The sequence below is a fragment of the Plodia interpunctella genome, chromosome 19 (assembly GCF_027563975.2).
Source record: "Plodia interpunctella isolate USDA-ARS_2022_Savannah chromosome 19, ilPloInte3.2, whole genome shotgun sequence".
Lineage (NCBI taxonomy): Eukaryota > Metazoa > Arthropoda > Insecta > Lepidoptera > Pyralidae > Plodia > Plodia interpunctella.
In genome coordinates, this window is record NC_071312.1 from 4342853 (window position 1) to 4358213 (window position 15361).

At 32.2% G+C, this 15361-nt stretch overlaps 1 protein-coding gene across 3 annotated transcripts in view; it reads right to left on the reverse strand.

The window, feature by feature from the left end:
- Nucleotides 1–1559: 1559 nt before the first annotated feature.
- The window catches only part of LOC128678317 (dopamine receptor 2-like), an 89445-nt gene continuing 75643 nt past the window's right edge, over nucleotides 1560–15361 (reverse strand). The window contains exons 3-5 of one of the 3 annotated variants that reach the window (XR_008405626.1): nucleotides 5871–5955; nucleotides 5508–5775; nucleotides 1560–4770 (exon numbers count right to left, since the gene is read on the reverse strand). Coding sequence is in view for 2 of the 3 variants with exons in the window: in XM_053759771.1 (XP_053615746.1) it covers nucleotides 5686–5775; nucleotides 5871–5955 (175 nt within the window). In the remaining variant the exon portion in view is untranslated. Of the gene's footprint in view, nucleotides 4771–5023; nucleotides 5776–5870; nucleotides 5956–15361 lie in introns of those variants that run through there. The other 2 variants (XM_053759772.1, XM_053759771.1) reach the window with 2 other exon arrangements.

A 15361-nucleotide genomic window follows, 5' to 3' on the forward strand; every position in this document is an offset into this window, starting at 1 on the left:
TACTTTTGTTGCAAAAATATATGCTTTGCTACCTATTTTTGACTACTACTTATAGGTAATTAAATATAGACAAAAGGTTCCTATTTTGTCTTTCTAATTTATATTACTGGTTATAAAAAAGAAGCAGTAAAATTGTCGTACAAATTGGCTTATCACATCTACAATATTTATCTATCTAATTTTCGGCTCTAATGGTTTCTCGTATTACTTAATTTGTACAGTTTATCTGTCTTTCCCGCTCTGGTTCTCTTATTGGCTTTTATGACGACTTAGCAAATAAAAATTCTGAGCGAATTTGTCATCGTTTTTGTACAGTCAGCAGTATCAAAGTACATATATTCAAATGGCAATGGGGTGGTTTTCAGAGAGTTTCAATCGCTCCGGCCGCGCTGTCGTTACGATCCGTCAATTTTCTTGAGAAAGGAATCATTTCCAATACTATAAAACAACATAAATATTCGAAAAATTGTAATGAACAGCGCGGCCGCAGCGGTCGTATACGTCCTGAGAACCACAAAAAGTTACACTCTATTCGTGGGTTGAATAAGTCAACTTCAATATTACATACCAGCACAGAAAACGCAAGGTACGCCATTTTGTCTAAATATCAGCGGCATGTAGGTTAAAGTCAACGTCAAATTTACCTGATGCAACTCAAATAATTGTGAATACAATTTCAGAAGGAACAAATGATTGCCTCGACAGTTTCCGTCAGGTCCTGACAATCCGGAGACGAGGGGCAGCCCAAAAAAGTGCTGGCTTGATGTCTTCAACTAGAATAGCCAATGATCATGCGAAGTGAAGAAGAAAAGTATGAAAGTGGACTCTGGGCTCCGACACTTACGAAAACTCGTTGCGTAGCACAAAGACGAAGATTTTTTTAATTACAAACAACGTATTTCATACTATTATTATGCTGTTAGGTGCGCGATCGATTATTAACTATGCAGTCCAACACATGTGACCATTAATATCGATACAGGTTAGTTACATCTGGCATTGTTATAGGTATATTAGGTATAATGTTATAGGTATAATATAATCGTCATAATTCATTGTACATGCTCATACAATTGCTGTATTAGCAGTAACATGAACAGCGTTTACATAGCTATGTCAATACGGAAAGCACCCAGCTTTGCCTGGTTGCATAATTAACTCCGATAACGTTATTAGAGAGAGAGGGAATATGAGAGTTATTATACCAGTGTTTCACGCGGCCTAAAGGCATTTGACATGACCACCGCCAGTGTGCCATCTAAAGGTCACATTACCTAATTAGCTGTCCGACAGATCCGCCCAAGGCAATATGTATTGGGTGCGTTTGTCATACAAAGTTTATAACCCTCATTTCAGGTCTCTGGGGGAAGACATTTGAAAAAAAGAAATTACCCTATGTTTAAAAACGGTTCTTTAATTACATGCATACTAAATTTCATCAAAATTGGTGCAGTGGTTTAGCTATGATAGCTGGTTTCGCAATTACATTAGTAATATGGACTAAAGTGAGAAGGAAAAATGTGTGTGTCTCATTAATAGCTTTAATTTATACTGCAAAATTGAGGCGTGATATTAATAACGATGATTTCCTTTTACCGGAGCCAGAGGATCCATTTAACGGAATGAAACTCTTTCTTAGAAAAAATATTTATATAAATTCATACGACAACCCATTTTAAATCAATTTTACATATTGTATTCACAATCTTGATATAAGTACATACTCTACTAAGACTATATTGCAAGAAGTATACATATATTAATTATACAGTTTGATAAAAGATAACATGTATTTTTTTTTATTTGAATATGTTAATTATTTACATGTTACATTAGATATTTATACATAAGACAGGCACACCGGTTTTGATGATGTTGCACAGGGATAAATAAAGTATGAGGAAGGGTTCACTAAGTTTTAACCTAAAAGCATCAGTACTTGTAAAGTCCTTTAAAAAAAGTTTCACCGAATGATGAATTAGTAAACAACTGATTCCGCAAATGTGTCATTTAGCAAAAACAAAAACAAAAACTGAAATTGCAAAAACCTTAGTTCTTATTTTGCAAAAAAGGATTCATAAAATCGTAGATTTGGCCAACATGTGTTATTTACTAAAAGCACTGTTTTGATGACTTATTTTAATTCTCATTTTTGGACAAACGAATAATTATATTAATCTTTAATTAAGATTAAAAAACTATTTTAATATACAACTTTTCTGACGAAATTACATTTTTATTTTTATTGCAACATAAGTACTCGTTCGTATTACAATATATACATAAACTTATTTTTCCATTTTAATATTTCTGATTTTATGAAATTTGGAATAAAGTAAATCTGTCATAATAACTTTATATTCACCTGCAGTATAAATTGAGACCGTGCTAGATTCATAAATTACTTCGAATATCACGATATTTCCTAGGAATGTGAGGAATTGAAGTAAGCCTAACATTTATACATAATTTTTACATAACCATGAATTAAATTCTATTTGTACATATAAGTATGTGACATGGATAGTTATCCAACATCAATAAAACGATCACTTTTTATTAAAAAACAAAAACACATGAATATGATAATATATGGTAACTTCTTTTATATTATGCAAGTATTAGGTGAGAAATTAATACCTTAATGCTTATTAGATTTTGAACTTTATGAAATTACATTAATAATTATTAAAAAAATATTTGTAGACAATCATAACAACTCGATTAAACGAATATAAAATAATATAATTGAGCAAAATTATTAAATATTATATTTTAAAATAACAACATTTAATATAGAACGAGTTATAATGCCCATACAATCAAGTGCTCCTACGTAAACTTTATAAACAACACTATATTTTGAGTAGGTAATTTAAGTAAAATAAAGTTCTTAGACATTAAACAACAAGAGCACCATTACTATTCCTTTTTTGTATGAAATAACTAATACTGATAGAAAGATTATTTAGACCACCACAACGAATAGGTCAATATTTAAAAAGGTCCAACAATTTAAAAGATTTTTAAAATTACTTTCACTTTCGGAAATATTATGCAATTTAGAACCTCTGTTAGATGGAAAAAAGTTTTTTTTAATAAGATTTTTTGTAGTGTGCTCACAACGTACAGTACATCCGTTACGTGAATTTTAATAGTTAAAGCATTATAAAATTTAATGGGATTAGTGTCTTATGCCTAATAAAACCACTTCCTTCTACGACAAGATTGTTACTTTACTAATTTACATATTACACAAATACTTGACTTTTACAAACCAATATATAGAAAAAAAAATTTTTTTCTTTATTAATTAGACAGAATCATTCTTATTTTAACTCATTTTTCATTAAAAATCAAGTTGATATCTTAAAAAAATATATAAAATTGATTTGCTGCATATATGTGCTAGATTGAAATCATTATATATTTAGGTACATTTTGAAGCGTATTACTTCCCTTATTCATAAGCACAGTGATAATTCTACATGTATCTACTCCCATACATGCAGAATATATAAAAATATCAGATTCGTATTTCTAAAGATATGGAATAAAAAAAAATGTAATGGTGGGGGAGCTCTAGGTCGTAAGTAGCTAGTAAACACATGTAACTGTTTAACTGAACACTCGACTTAAGAATCTCCTTCTTATTCAAAGTTGGTTGAAATATGATTCTATTTAATAGCCAAGCTCTCCACTAAATCTCTCTCTTTTCAAACAACCAATAGAATTTCGTCATATATTTTATTGGGTTCGAAACCTATCTCTGCTTTTGAGGAGTCCCAGCCACACATCTGGACAGACTGAAAAATCTATATACCTATCAGTTAGATACTTATTTAGTATATTAACTACATTCACCATACACATTTAGATATTCAATTATTTGAGATGATAATGATAAATTACAATGCGATAGAAAATATTTACTGTACAAGTTAATCAGTAAATCACAGCTCCTGATTGAAAGTTTCATAATATTCACATGTTTACGACTCAGGCCATACGACTTCATGCATTGCTACATCAAAGCTGATTGATTTGATATTCGACAAGGTACCTGTACTTTTTTTGGAAAGTTGAAAAATCCATTTAAATACAAACCTTCTTTTTAAACCTTCTTTTAAGATTCAGTTCAGTCTAAATTATACAGATAAAGGAAAGTTAAGAGCAATCATGTGATGTTCGAAAATGTTCGTTAAATTGAAGTTATTAATGTAATTGAACACTCATCCCAATATTGATCAAAGAAAATATAGGTCAATTAATCTCGTCACAAGCTCTAATGTTCACTAACGCAATACTGCACTAGGGACTAGAGTGATGAAACTTTGATTTACAATTGGACGAATGGCCACGAGTCTTGAGACTAAAACTTAAAACAATTTTTAATTTAAACTACTTCTAATTTGAGATCACTTCTGCTTTGGTTTGGTAAGTGACTTTTTTCTTGCTCATATTCCGTTTAATAGACGGGTTTCGGCTTTCGCTTTCTAGGCTGATCTCACTGACAGACTCGGAGTCTTGGCAGTAGGGGACGTTGTCGGGGCACAAATGTCTGTCAACACACTGTATGGGTTCTTCGAAGGAGGTGTGTTCGAGGTTCCTCATGCGGTAGTTGTCGCCGCGCCTGCGCAAGGAGCGGCGGTCCCTGCATCAGGAGCAGCGAGCCCGTGGGCCCCGACAAGGGCCCGCGCGGGCCTGATGTCACAAGCGACACATCTCATGCTGCGAAACCGACGAATACATCATTGTCGAGACTGGGTACTGGAACATAAACTGTGTTATTTGGCAATTGCTTGCTACGAAATTATAGTCGACTCTTATCGCGATCTTGAATTTGGATATATAAAACACATCCATTTAGGAATTTAATCAATTTATCTGATTTAGTGTAGTGTTGGAAATAAAGAAACATATTTGAAATAGGCACATTTAAAAGTACGAAAAATATTTTAACAGATTATGGCATGTATTATATCATGATTGGCATTATGAGAAAGAAAATGTCAATTGATTTTCAAGTCCTATTTGGAAGAATGATAAATTGAAATATAACGTGCATAATTACATGTAAATAAATTTTAAATAATAAAAATGAAGAAAAATATCATATTTGTACTAATATAACAAAAATGGCATGCATAAAAGTGAAAATCTATGCTAAAATTTTACAAAAATACAATGAACATTTGCAAAATACAACAAGATAAAAAATTATAACAATCAAAAATATAACCAAAACACGAAAAAGTTGAAGAAATCAGTGATGCCGTCATTGCGATAGGTCCATGCCTGGTGGTAAGAGGATTCAGTGAACAATTGATGACAAGGAATATTGAAGTGCTTTGTTGGTACGATCTGTCGATGAAGGAACACATATAACACTGAGAACACTTTTGGAAATAGAAACATCAACAATAGGTAAAGAATTGAATACAGAAAATGATGAGGATAGGGTCACACCGTGTGGTAGTGCAACATATGACGTGAAACATCCTCACCTCTTAATTTATTTGTGACAACCAAACTGATGGACATTGAAGGAAATAGTATCTTCCTCAAAAACGCAAACTAGAAACCCTCTTTATCCATAAGAAGTAAACTTTTGGAAGATATACGAATCGAAGGCACTTGGAAGATTGGAAAGAAAACCAAAGTGGTTATTTGACTATTGATTTGCTAAATGTAAGTTTGTTCGCAGGAGTTTTGTCTTATTTGCTGTATGCCCATTAGTTCGCTGGATGAGTAATAACGTCTGGTCGAGCGGAACTGTAAAAAAAATATGAAAGTCTAAGTAAAAAGCAAACTAAATCTTGAACTGAGCTCATTTTGATGAGGTTCTGTTATAGACATAGAAGTTTTACCTGGGACTGTTTGAAGCGGAGCTGTGGCTGGTATTTTCTCCGCAGTTTTCGAGGACAACACACGCAGAGGATTCTTAAAAAGGCTCTGAAACAAAAGAAATACTTTAATTTATTTCTTGACTTTACGAGTAATTCCACTTTGGAACACTTATTTTTAGTAAAAGATATTATTGTCTTCTTACTTAAATACTTATTCTATTTGATTAAATTTTGGCTTTGGTATATACTTAAATGATACCCATTGATGTATACTAAAATCATTTGACAGACAGCCTAATGTATGTTTTTGGTTCGTTACCAAGATTTATGTTTAACTTAATTGAAACATTTTTACACTTTCCGATTGTTTAATTTCTAATTTTGTGAAAATTGTAGAATTATCGAAACATACAAACACGAATTAACCTCGAAAACAGAAATCTATTAAACTAAATCTCCGTTAAATTACAATACTCGATACTAAACAATAATCTCTTGTGGATTTAGCTAGATTCGACGCGCTCTATTTCCATATTATTACGGCAATATGGGACACTGAAGCTACAGGCAAATTGGCCTATTAAAGTGACTTTGAACACCTATCCTATGAGCACGTGCAATGGTTTTTAACAAGTATTAAAAATATGGCGAACTTACGCATGTCTACTTTAAATAAATATTCCAAATTGATAGTAGACACTTGCAAAAAATATTCTTTTAACTTTATTCCAAACAATGTAGCATAATTTAGTAATTAATATGTGTCCTATGTACACTTTCTACTCGTATTACATGGGATATTCACGTCTATTTAAATTAATATGCATATGCTTGTCTAAACGGATGTCCAAAAGCTAAATGCGTTTTATACACATAATGTAATGATTTGTGTTAGAAATAAAAATCACATTTACTCGATCATCTCCTAAATGGTTAATATCATAAGTGTTTTTGTTCATACAAAGCGGTCTACATAATAGCCACGATTTGTCAGGACAGTCTCGATGAGACAGTGTTTATTAATTAGCATACACTTAATATGTCATAATGTATTATGCGGGTCGTAACTGGTTTCGTAAGTTACAAGACCGAGAAGGATGGCGTTCATTAAGAGAGTCCTATTCCCAGCAGTGGGAAATAGAGGGCTGTCAATGATGATCATGATACGCTTATTAATGTAATTATTATTAAATATGGTATTGGTGCACAATTCTCATTAGATAGTCCCCTAAGCAAAGAACATTCTTGTTATCTTTATTGAAACCGTGTTTTCTTGGAGGATTTAATGGACTGAGCACTTCAGAATAAATCACCAAAAAAGACCATGAGATTCATTATCAATAATTGAAACAAATCGAGGTAATGTGACTATATAAAAAATAATCTTCTATTTATTACTGGCGGCTGACGTTTTAATAAGTTTCAAACTCCGTATTCGTTATGCCCAAAGATTTGGATAGTTATGCCTATCTTCACCATACTGCTGCGTAGGAAAGAAGCTGTGTTTTTCCACAGCCACACTTTTTATCTAAGCTATGGTTTGATTATACTATTACAAATAGTTGTAAACTCCCATCTCCATATTGTCTACGCCCTCGGCTCACAATAAAATTATCATACATATGTACACTTTGTTTTGTTTTATTTATGTATGTTGTACTGAAAGCTTGTGGCAATAAATCTCCAGAACTATTTGGCTGTAGAGGAACAGAGGGGAAAAAGTGTGAGAAACAGATTAAACCGGGGGCGCGTTTGAAAATACACATTTGTTTCGAGAATGAATAATGCGTGCAATCTTCATCTTGGAACCTTGTGGAATTGAGAATCTGTTTTTGACCAACGTTGAAAGGGAGGTTGCTATTGCAAAGATAAAGAAAATAATAAATAGTAAATATATGGATACAAGACCGTAGGAAGTGTCGCAAAAGAAGGGAGTACTATATCCAGCAGAGGGTTGATTTAATATAGAGAAAAATAACATAGAGTTTGTATATATAACACAAATTTGTTTTAGGAATAAATCAATGATAGAACACCTTTGTTATTACATAGGTGTTCTATCGTTGATTTATTCCTATTTTATCCTAATTTTATAAATTATACATATCGCATGTGGGTAAATATCTAACGTATTTTCAGAATGTAGATTGGAAATAATACAAATAGAAAAAGAAAAATTACAATAAACTTTTTTATTAAGAACAAAAAAAAAATCCCGGCATGTTTGCCCACTACATACTATATAAAAAACATGAAGATGTCAACTCAATGTAACTTATTTAAGCGGGGTATTTTTTATAAAAAAATATTTCCACGAGCCTTGTGGCAGCCCTAATTTGGGAGCACAAAGGGAGTCCTGAACAGCATGTAATGAAATTTCAATTGTTGAGGTTTCTCCTTTGTCTGCTGTATTAAAGCTCCTTATAACTTTTAACCAGTTTTATTATTTAGAGTTGGATCTGGTCGACATAGTTTACGATATGAAATGCCCGACTTCCCCTGGTTTTTATATTTTGCACATTCTTAACTGTTCATAATATTGATATAGTCCATTGACGTTTCGAAGTAATATAAACTATCCTAAAATAGAGTCTTGAGGAATTTCTGTCTGTTATATTAAATGTTATCAGCTTTATTGATTATTTGATTATGTGTCAATACATATTGTATCTATAGACTTTGAGCAAAATACCTAGTCTTATGTTAATTACAATCGAATGTTTATTTATAAACATATTTTACGTATATGCGAAAGTATCATAATTTGTTTTTAAGCCTAAAAGTAAGTTACAAGTTGTATACTACTAGATAAGTCTAAAGTAATAAAAAAATATATATTTTTTATATAAATTCATTGATGTATTCTTATTTTGTATTATTATTATCATGTATTATTCTGACTGAAATAAATATGGTCAAATAAAATATAATTGTAGTTGTTTTATAATGATAATTTTCTGTAAGAATGACGAATATAAGCATAAAACTAAAAATAAGTAAGTACTTTTTATCTTTTCATTCTAGATCCTTTTCTCTACATTTTAATCTGTTAAATCCTTTGATTAATTATACTCAAAGTCTATTCTTTTACAGAATTAAGGAAACCCTTTTTCAAGTTCACAAGATTCATATCTTTATATCCAGTGCAAAGTTAAATATATCTGCTGTCAGTATAGGTAATTGTTTTGTGTATTTTTAAAAATAAAACCAAAACTAAACTTAAAATTAATCATTACAATTTATACACACCAAATAGTTAAATAAATTTATGAAACTTATTTAAAGTAGTTGATTTTAAGTTATTAGAATACACATCGATGACTAATAGCATTTAAACTATACATAACTTTAAACACATTATTTTACAAGTAGCCGTATTAATTTACTGCATTGTCGTATGTAGTGATTTTGAGTTTGATTTTGAACATCTGAAAAAATGTACTTACGTGCCACAAATTTTCTATTTAAGGTGGCGCCAAGTGGAAGTAGGGAAAATTTTGTGATAGATAAAATGTACTTATACTTCATTATTTTGAATTCATAAAAAATAATTTAGTTTACATGAATCAAATAAACGAAAATTTCCATCCGTAGGCGGCTTGTTTTTTATATTTTAATGTTGTAAATATATTTTCAGCCTAATCTCGTTTAAGGCGCGAACAGAGATGAAAAAGGAAAATGCTTGGTTCTGTCGCAGCTGGAGACATCAAGGTTAACTTGATCCTTATTAATAGGTTTAAGTTTTTAATTTCGAAGTGTTTGTGGACTTTTTATATTTTTTCCCTGCGATTACATTTTTCACTCCTCTCATCATTTAAAGAGTAGAATTATTAAAAGCCGTTTTGTTTAAAACTTTCAACTCGCATGGACATGACAATACAATACGTCTGTGTCTTATTAAGTATATTTACATAAATAATTATCACGTTTTGTTCAACTTTATATAAATTAGCATTTAAGGGAATACAACCTCTAAATACCTAAAGGATTTTACTCCTAAATGCAGGTGACGGCAAAAAGTCCTTTATACCTACTATAGCAATTTTTATTAATATTTTATAAAGAGTACTTTGTTTTTAGAATTAATTAATTTCGATTGATTTTTTTGTCCTACCTGACAGGAACTTTGTTAGGTTTAATAAAAAAGAAAACCTCTTTTTTATTAAACCTAACAAAGTTATTATTTTTTAGAATTTTAATTCCGATACTAGTATTTAAAACTACTAGTAATAATTGTGTCACTTATTATACTTTTAAAAATTCGATTACAAAACATTTTTTAATCACAGATGACCTCTATTGGTTATAAATCGATTGTAGTCTTGTCTGTTATATGTATATATATATATATATATATATATATATATATATATATATATATATATATATATTCGATTGTCATTCCAATCTCTCATTTATTCATATTTAGTCATTTTTCTTATTAGGCTCAATTTGACAGACTTAAGTACAGAATATTAGACTTTAGTCGCCTAACTCGAAAGATATGACCGCGAACATCGGGCAAGTTCGAAAACAAACAGTTATTGTTCCGATATTGGCTTATCTGTGAAGGCGCAAACTTCAGGCCACGCTGGAAACCGTCCAAGGTTCAAGGGTAACGGTGGCTATGTTGAGACCATTAGGTAGGGTTACCATAATTTCTAGTGATTGAACAGGACCTCCCTATATCTTCCCGATGCATTTGGCACAGTCGCGAATGTAACCGGGAAAACTCAAGGATAATGGAGACATAATTTTAGTAATCAATACGAAAATTTTTCTTATTCGATGGTCACACACCGAGGATTTTCAATTTTTTATTGACTATATCGATCGACCATGATGTGCAAATATCTATCCCATCTAACTTGAAGGAACTTGGAGAGGCGAGATATTCACACACATCACACACATGGTCGATATTTTGATATGCGGGAGTTGTTGTAAGACAAAATGGTACGTTCAAGTACTGTAATCTCGTACATACAGGACGTATGGTAACCCTACTGATAGGCTTTCACAGCCTGCAAATTCATAGTATGACGCAATCTGTTACTAGAGCCGCCAATAACGTCATTCTCATAGATTTCGAATATAAATGAACTTGAAATAAATCGGGCTAAGGAATATAATATTAGTTAGATCAAAATATAAACTATTCATTTCAAATTATTTTTTTCATTCTAATAACACTATGGTCCCTATTTAGTTTTAGAAAGTCAGAGTTTTTTTAAACTAGTTATGAAAAATAGTAATGAATATATATTCTCTTTGTCAAATTAATTCAATGAATGAAGTGAACAATGACATTTCAAAGTTAATCGACTTGAAAGTAGGCACTATCAGTTTCCATTAATGGCTTCTATCTAGTGTTTGTATAACATAGATTGACTAGATACTCGTATCTAATATTATAATTATTATCTCAATCGAGATAATTAACATTAGATGGTATCCCAGAATGGATGATGGAGAGGTATATATATTTTTGTTTTAAGCTATAAAAAGGGAAAAAAGAAAACGGTTGAGATACCTTATGAACTGAACCTTACAGAAAAGCATACATGTACTAATCCATTAAGTTATTTAAAATCAATAGGTATAAATAGACGTCCAAATATATCTCTTACCAAAATGTTTATACTCGCAAAAATGTATTCGCATTAATCTCAGTAACAACAATTTGGAGTTCGTGTTAAACTTGTATTAGCATTGCAATTTAATTAACAGCCAGCAACAAACTTAGGTGATTCATTAATCAAAGCTATGGTAACAGTTTAGTTGTAGCATTGTTACTAACATTTACTATGGATTCTGTCCAGGATTTATCTTACACACACTGGCCACTGATAAAAGAATAAGTTACGCTGTGTTCTAAGTTTTTTTTTATATGACAGATAGATTTATCCCGCAGAAAATTATAGTTATTTTTTTGTTGATTTTGTGTGAAACTATAGTATTTTATTTGGATTTTATAGGGTTTATTTAATTAGTAGATTCTGTCCGAAATAAATAATTACGATATTACAGTCAGCCCTGGGTAACTGGTATGAATTTGGGCAAGTTACTGTGTTATTGTAGAAACTGAACATTTGCAAGATTGACTGAATTCAACTTTTGTAGTTATTTAAAAATAAAATGTACCTATTCAAATTACGAATTCATAAAAACTTATCAATATATCTTATATACCTACAACAAAAATTCATTCTTACAATTTTTTTTTCAGTAAAGTGTTATTTTTATCATTCCGCTCCGCTCCGCTCAATAGCGGTGGAAGCAACTGGGAAACGCTAAGAGCTAACGAACTAAAAATATATAGTTTTACCCGCGAAGCCGGGCCGGGTATTTGATAAAATAAAAACATTGGTGCTCTCCAAAACAATAATACTGCATTGTAAATATTCGAAATGCGCAAAAAAACATGGCGAAAAACAAGCAAATTTTGCAAAGCGATCATCAATCACGAACATTGCTCATTCGTGCCGGCTCAATTTGGCGGGCGATTTAATTAATGTAGTAACAAATAGGCAGTTTGCATGCGCGAGACATGTCGTGGCTATGATACGTCTTAAAGGCAGGGACTTTGAAACTGTCTCGGATTTCGAAACTTCGCACAATTTATACTCGTATGGAATTTGGTAATTATATATTATTTGTAAGTTTATGAAAAAATACGATAATGAGAATAGTTTCAATGTGAACACGTAAATTTAGAAATTAAAATGTTTTACGTCTGTCTTGTCATCTTGTAATCTCATATTTGATAAATTCTTCGAAGTTAACTTTTGATAGTGTGTTCCCCTTTTTCGCTTTGGTGTTGTCGTAGCTTTCATTATTGTCTGTAATAGATAAACCTTTCGATTTTGATGGTTAGGCTGTGATTTTAATGTCCTGTTGTCATTTAGGGAATGCTATATGCAATTCTTGGCTTTGTGGTATACATAAAAAAGACAATGTTAGTCGCTTCTTCTAGAGGCTTAAAAAATATTAGATTTGCATTTTACAAAGTGAACACTTTCCTAAGCTTAGACGATACCACTAAGAAATCTGAATACGTGTGCGTGCGTGTACGTATAAAAATGTCGTATGTAAATAAATGTTAATTTATGATGTGCATTTTAGTACACATACCAACATAAATGATTGTTTTATTTTCCACATCGTTAAGCGCGTTCCATTTTTTGTGGTCGTGCGGTTGAACCCGCTGCGACGCAGGGCGTTCTTGGGAATAAATTTTGCCGTCATTAGGTAAAAAGACGTATCTAATTTTGTTTTTCGAAACGTAGTATACATATTTGCAATCGCCATTTCATCCTGATTCTGAATATGTTTGCAATACGTTAAAACAAATATAAGTGTATCATTTTAACTGATTTTATTTACATGTTTTCATTATTTATTTCTCAAGCACTGGTTGGACCAATGGGTTTCATTTTTAGTTCTTTATACATAAGAAATTTATATAATATGAAAACTTCCCGTAAGATTGAACTAGCGCTTTCTTTCGGGCATTATAAATGGAGGTACTGAACCTCCTTGATCTTATTGGTGGCTAGTAGTTCCCATAGACTCTAAGGGGCAAATGTCACCAGTGTTTTGTTTGGGGTTCTGCGTCATGTTCTCATAATACGCAGTGGTTTTTTGGAGTTGCTCGTTTTGCCTCTGTGAGAAAACCGTCATAGATTCTCCTAAGTTATTGGAGACACTGTTAATAAGTGCAGTGGTTTGGTTTGTGACTCGTGTTCAAGTGAAAATAGCTTCCGACAAGAAAAACGTATCAACCTAAGCCCCCTGATAGCACGTGAATACCTGGACATCAGGAGCTGCTGGTTGCTGGGGGTGATAGTTGGTAAGTGCCTTCTTTGTATTGTTTTGGAAGTAGTGCGGTTTGACTTGCGGAAGTTTTCATATACAGAAATATAAAATGACCATAATTTATTTGGTCTGAACTTATGAACCTGAAGTTATCCTCCCCGCTTGGAAGGCCTATTTACACGGCCAACCATAATTTTATTGGTCCTTCGAGCCGGATTAACCACAGACTCATTGGAAGAAGTCTTCGAGGAAGTCATTTTTAAAAAATTATGTTTTAAATTTATTTATATAGTTAGAATTAGAAATATATAGATAAGTATTAATCCACAAAACTAAGAAATATCAATGTTATTTTCAATGTATTTCCTGAGGAGTGATACTATAATAATAATGAAGGAACTAATCAATTATGTACCTGTCAATTGAAAAATATGACAATTTAAGCCAAATTTATCTTGATACAATGGCGGTCGCTCGAACGAATTTACGCGTCAATTATAGTTACACGCTATATTTCGAAAGATTGACCTAACCAGTTCGTATCAGATGGATAGCTTGGAAGGCCTATTTACACGGCCAACCAAGCACTTTTCTCACGAAACGTAAATATTATGAAGTACGCAACTAAAAAACACTTAGGTCTAAACTAATCAACGAAGGATTCCACGCAACCTCGGAATTCTTTGATCTAAGCAGTGAAATAGTTAGAAGCACGGTGAAGGACATAGGGTATCTTTGATTAAAAAAAACAATTCTCGTGGAAATCCACGTGGGCAAAGCCGTGGGAAAAATTTAGTCAAAATATACCATTAAGAGTACTTTAATCAAAACTCAAAGTATTCCACTTGACCTAGAATCCTAAGATTTGGCACGGACCAAGATTTCACAAGACAAATAAGGAAGCAATCATATTTTATACTATCTACTTATTTGGGATCAGTGAATTGGCATGAAGAAGGTTCCTAAGTGCGGTAGTAAAACTCGTACCTCCACTTTTTATATTTCATAGCTATGCCTCGCAGTTTCGATTCTGTGAAAATTTTGATGTTCTGAACGTCGACCTCCGTGACGTCCGTCTGATGGAAAAGTATTTGTACCTGTTTCCACAGATTTTCGTCCGAGATTCTGGGTGTTTATGTCTATTGGATCCACGATGTCTACCATATAAGGTTAGTATTCAGTCTGGGTCGTTGACGTTATCCATTGAAAAATACATACTTACATGATGGTGTATGACATAATATACTATCGCGCGCCTATTTTTTGTAACGACTAGGGAAAACTTACAATTACTTAACCTCAATATATCTTGTTATATATCTTGTTTCCTCTTCGGTATAAGTAAGAAATATAGGGTACCTATTCTTTCTTATTGAGCAACAAACATTATTGCTCTGACATGACTTTACACCTACCGCCATCTAGTGGCAAGCAGTCGCATACATACTAGTTAGTTAAAGTACTAGTTAGTCTACTAGCTTGTAGGTAGGTTTCCTCATAATATTTTCGTTAACCGGAATGGGTCATTTAGTGTTTTAAGCTAAAATTTAGATATAGATACAAAAATAGAAAAAACCTCTACATTAGAAACTTGACATTTGGCCAGAGCTCGTCAGCTGTGGCAAAAAACCAAGGTTGCGAAAAGGTCCGTCGTTCGCACGAGTACACGCTCGATAATGCTCACGGATCGCGAT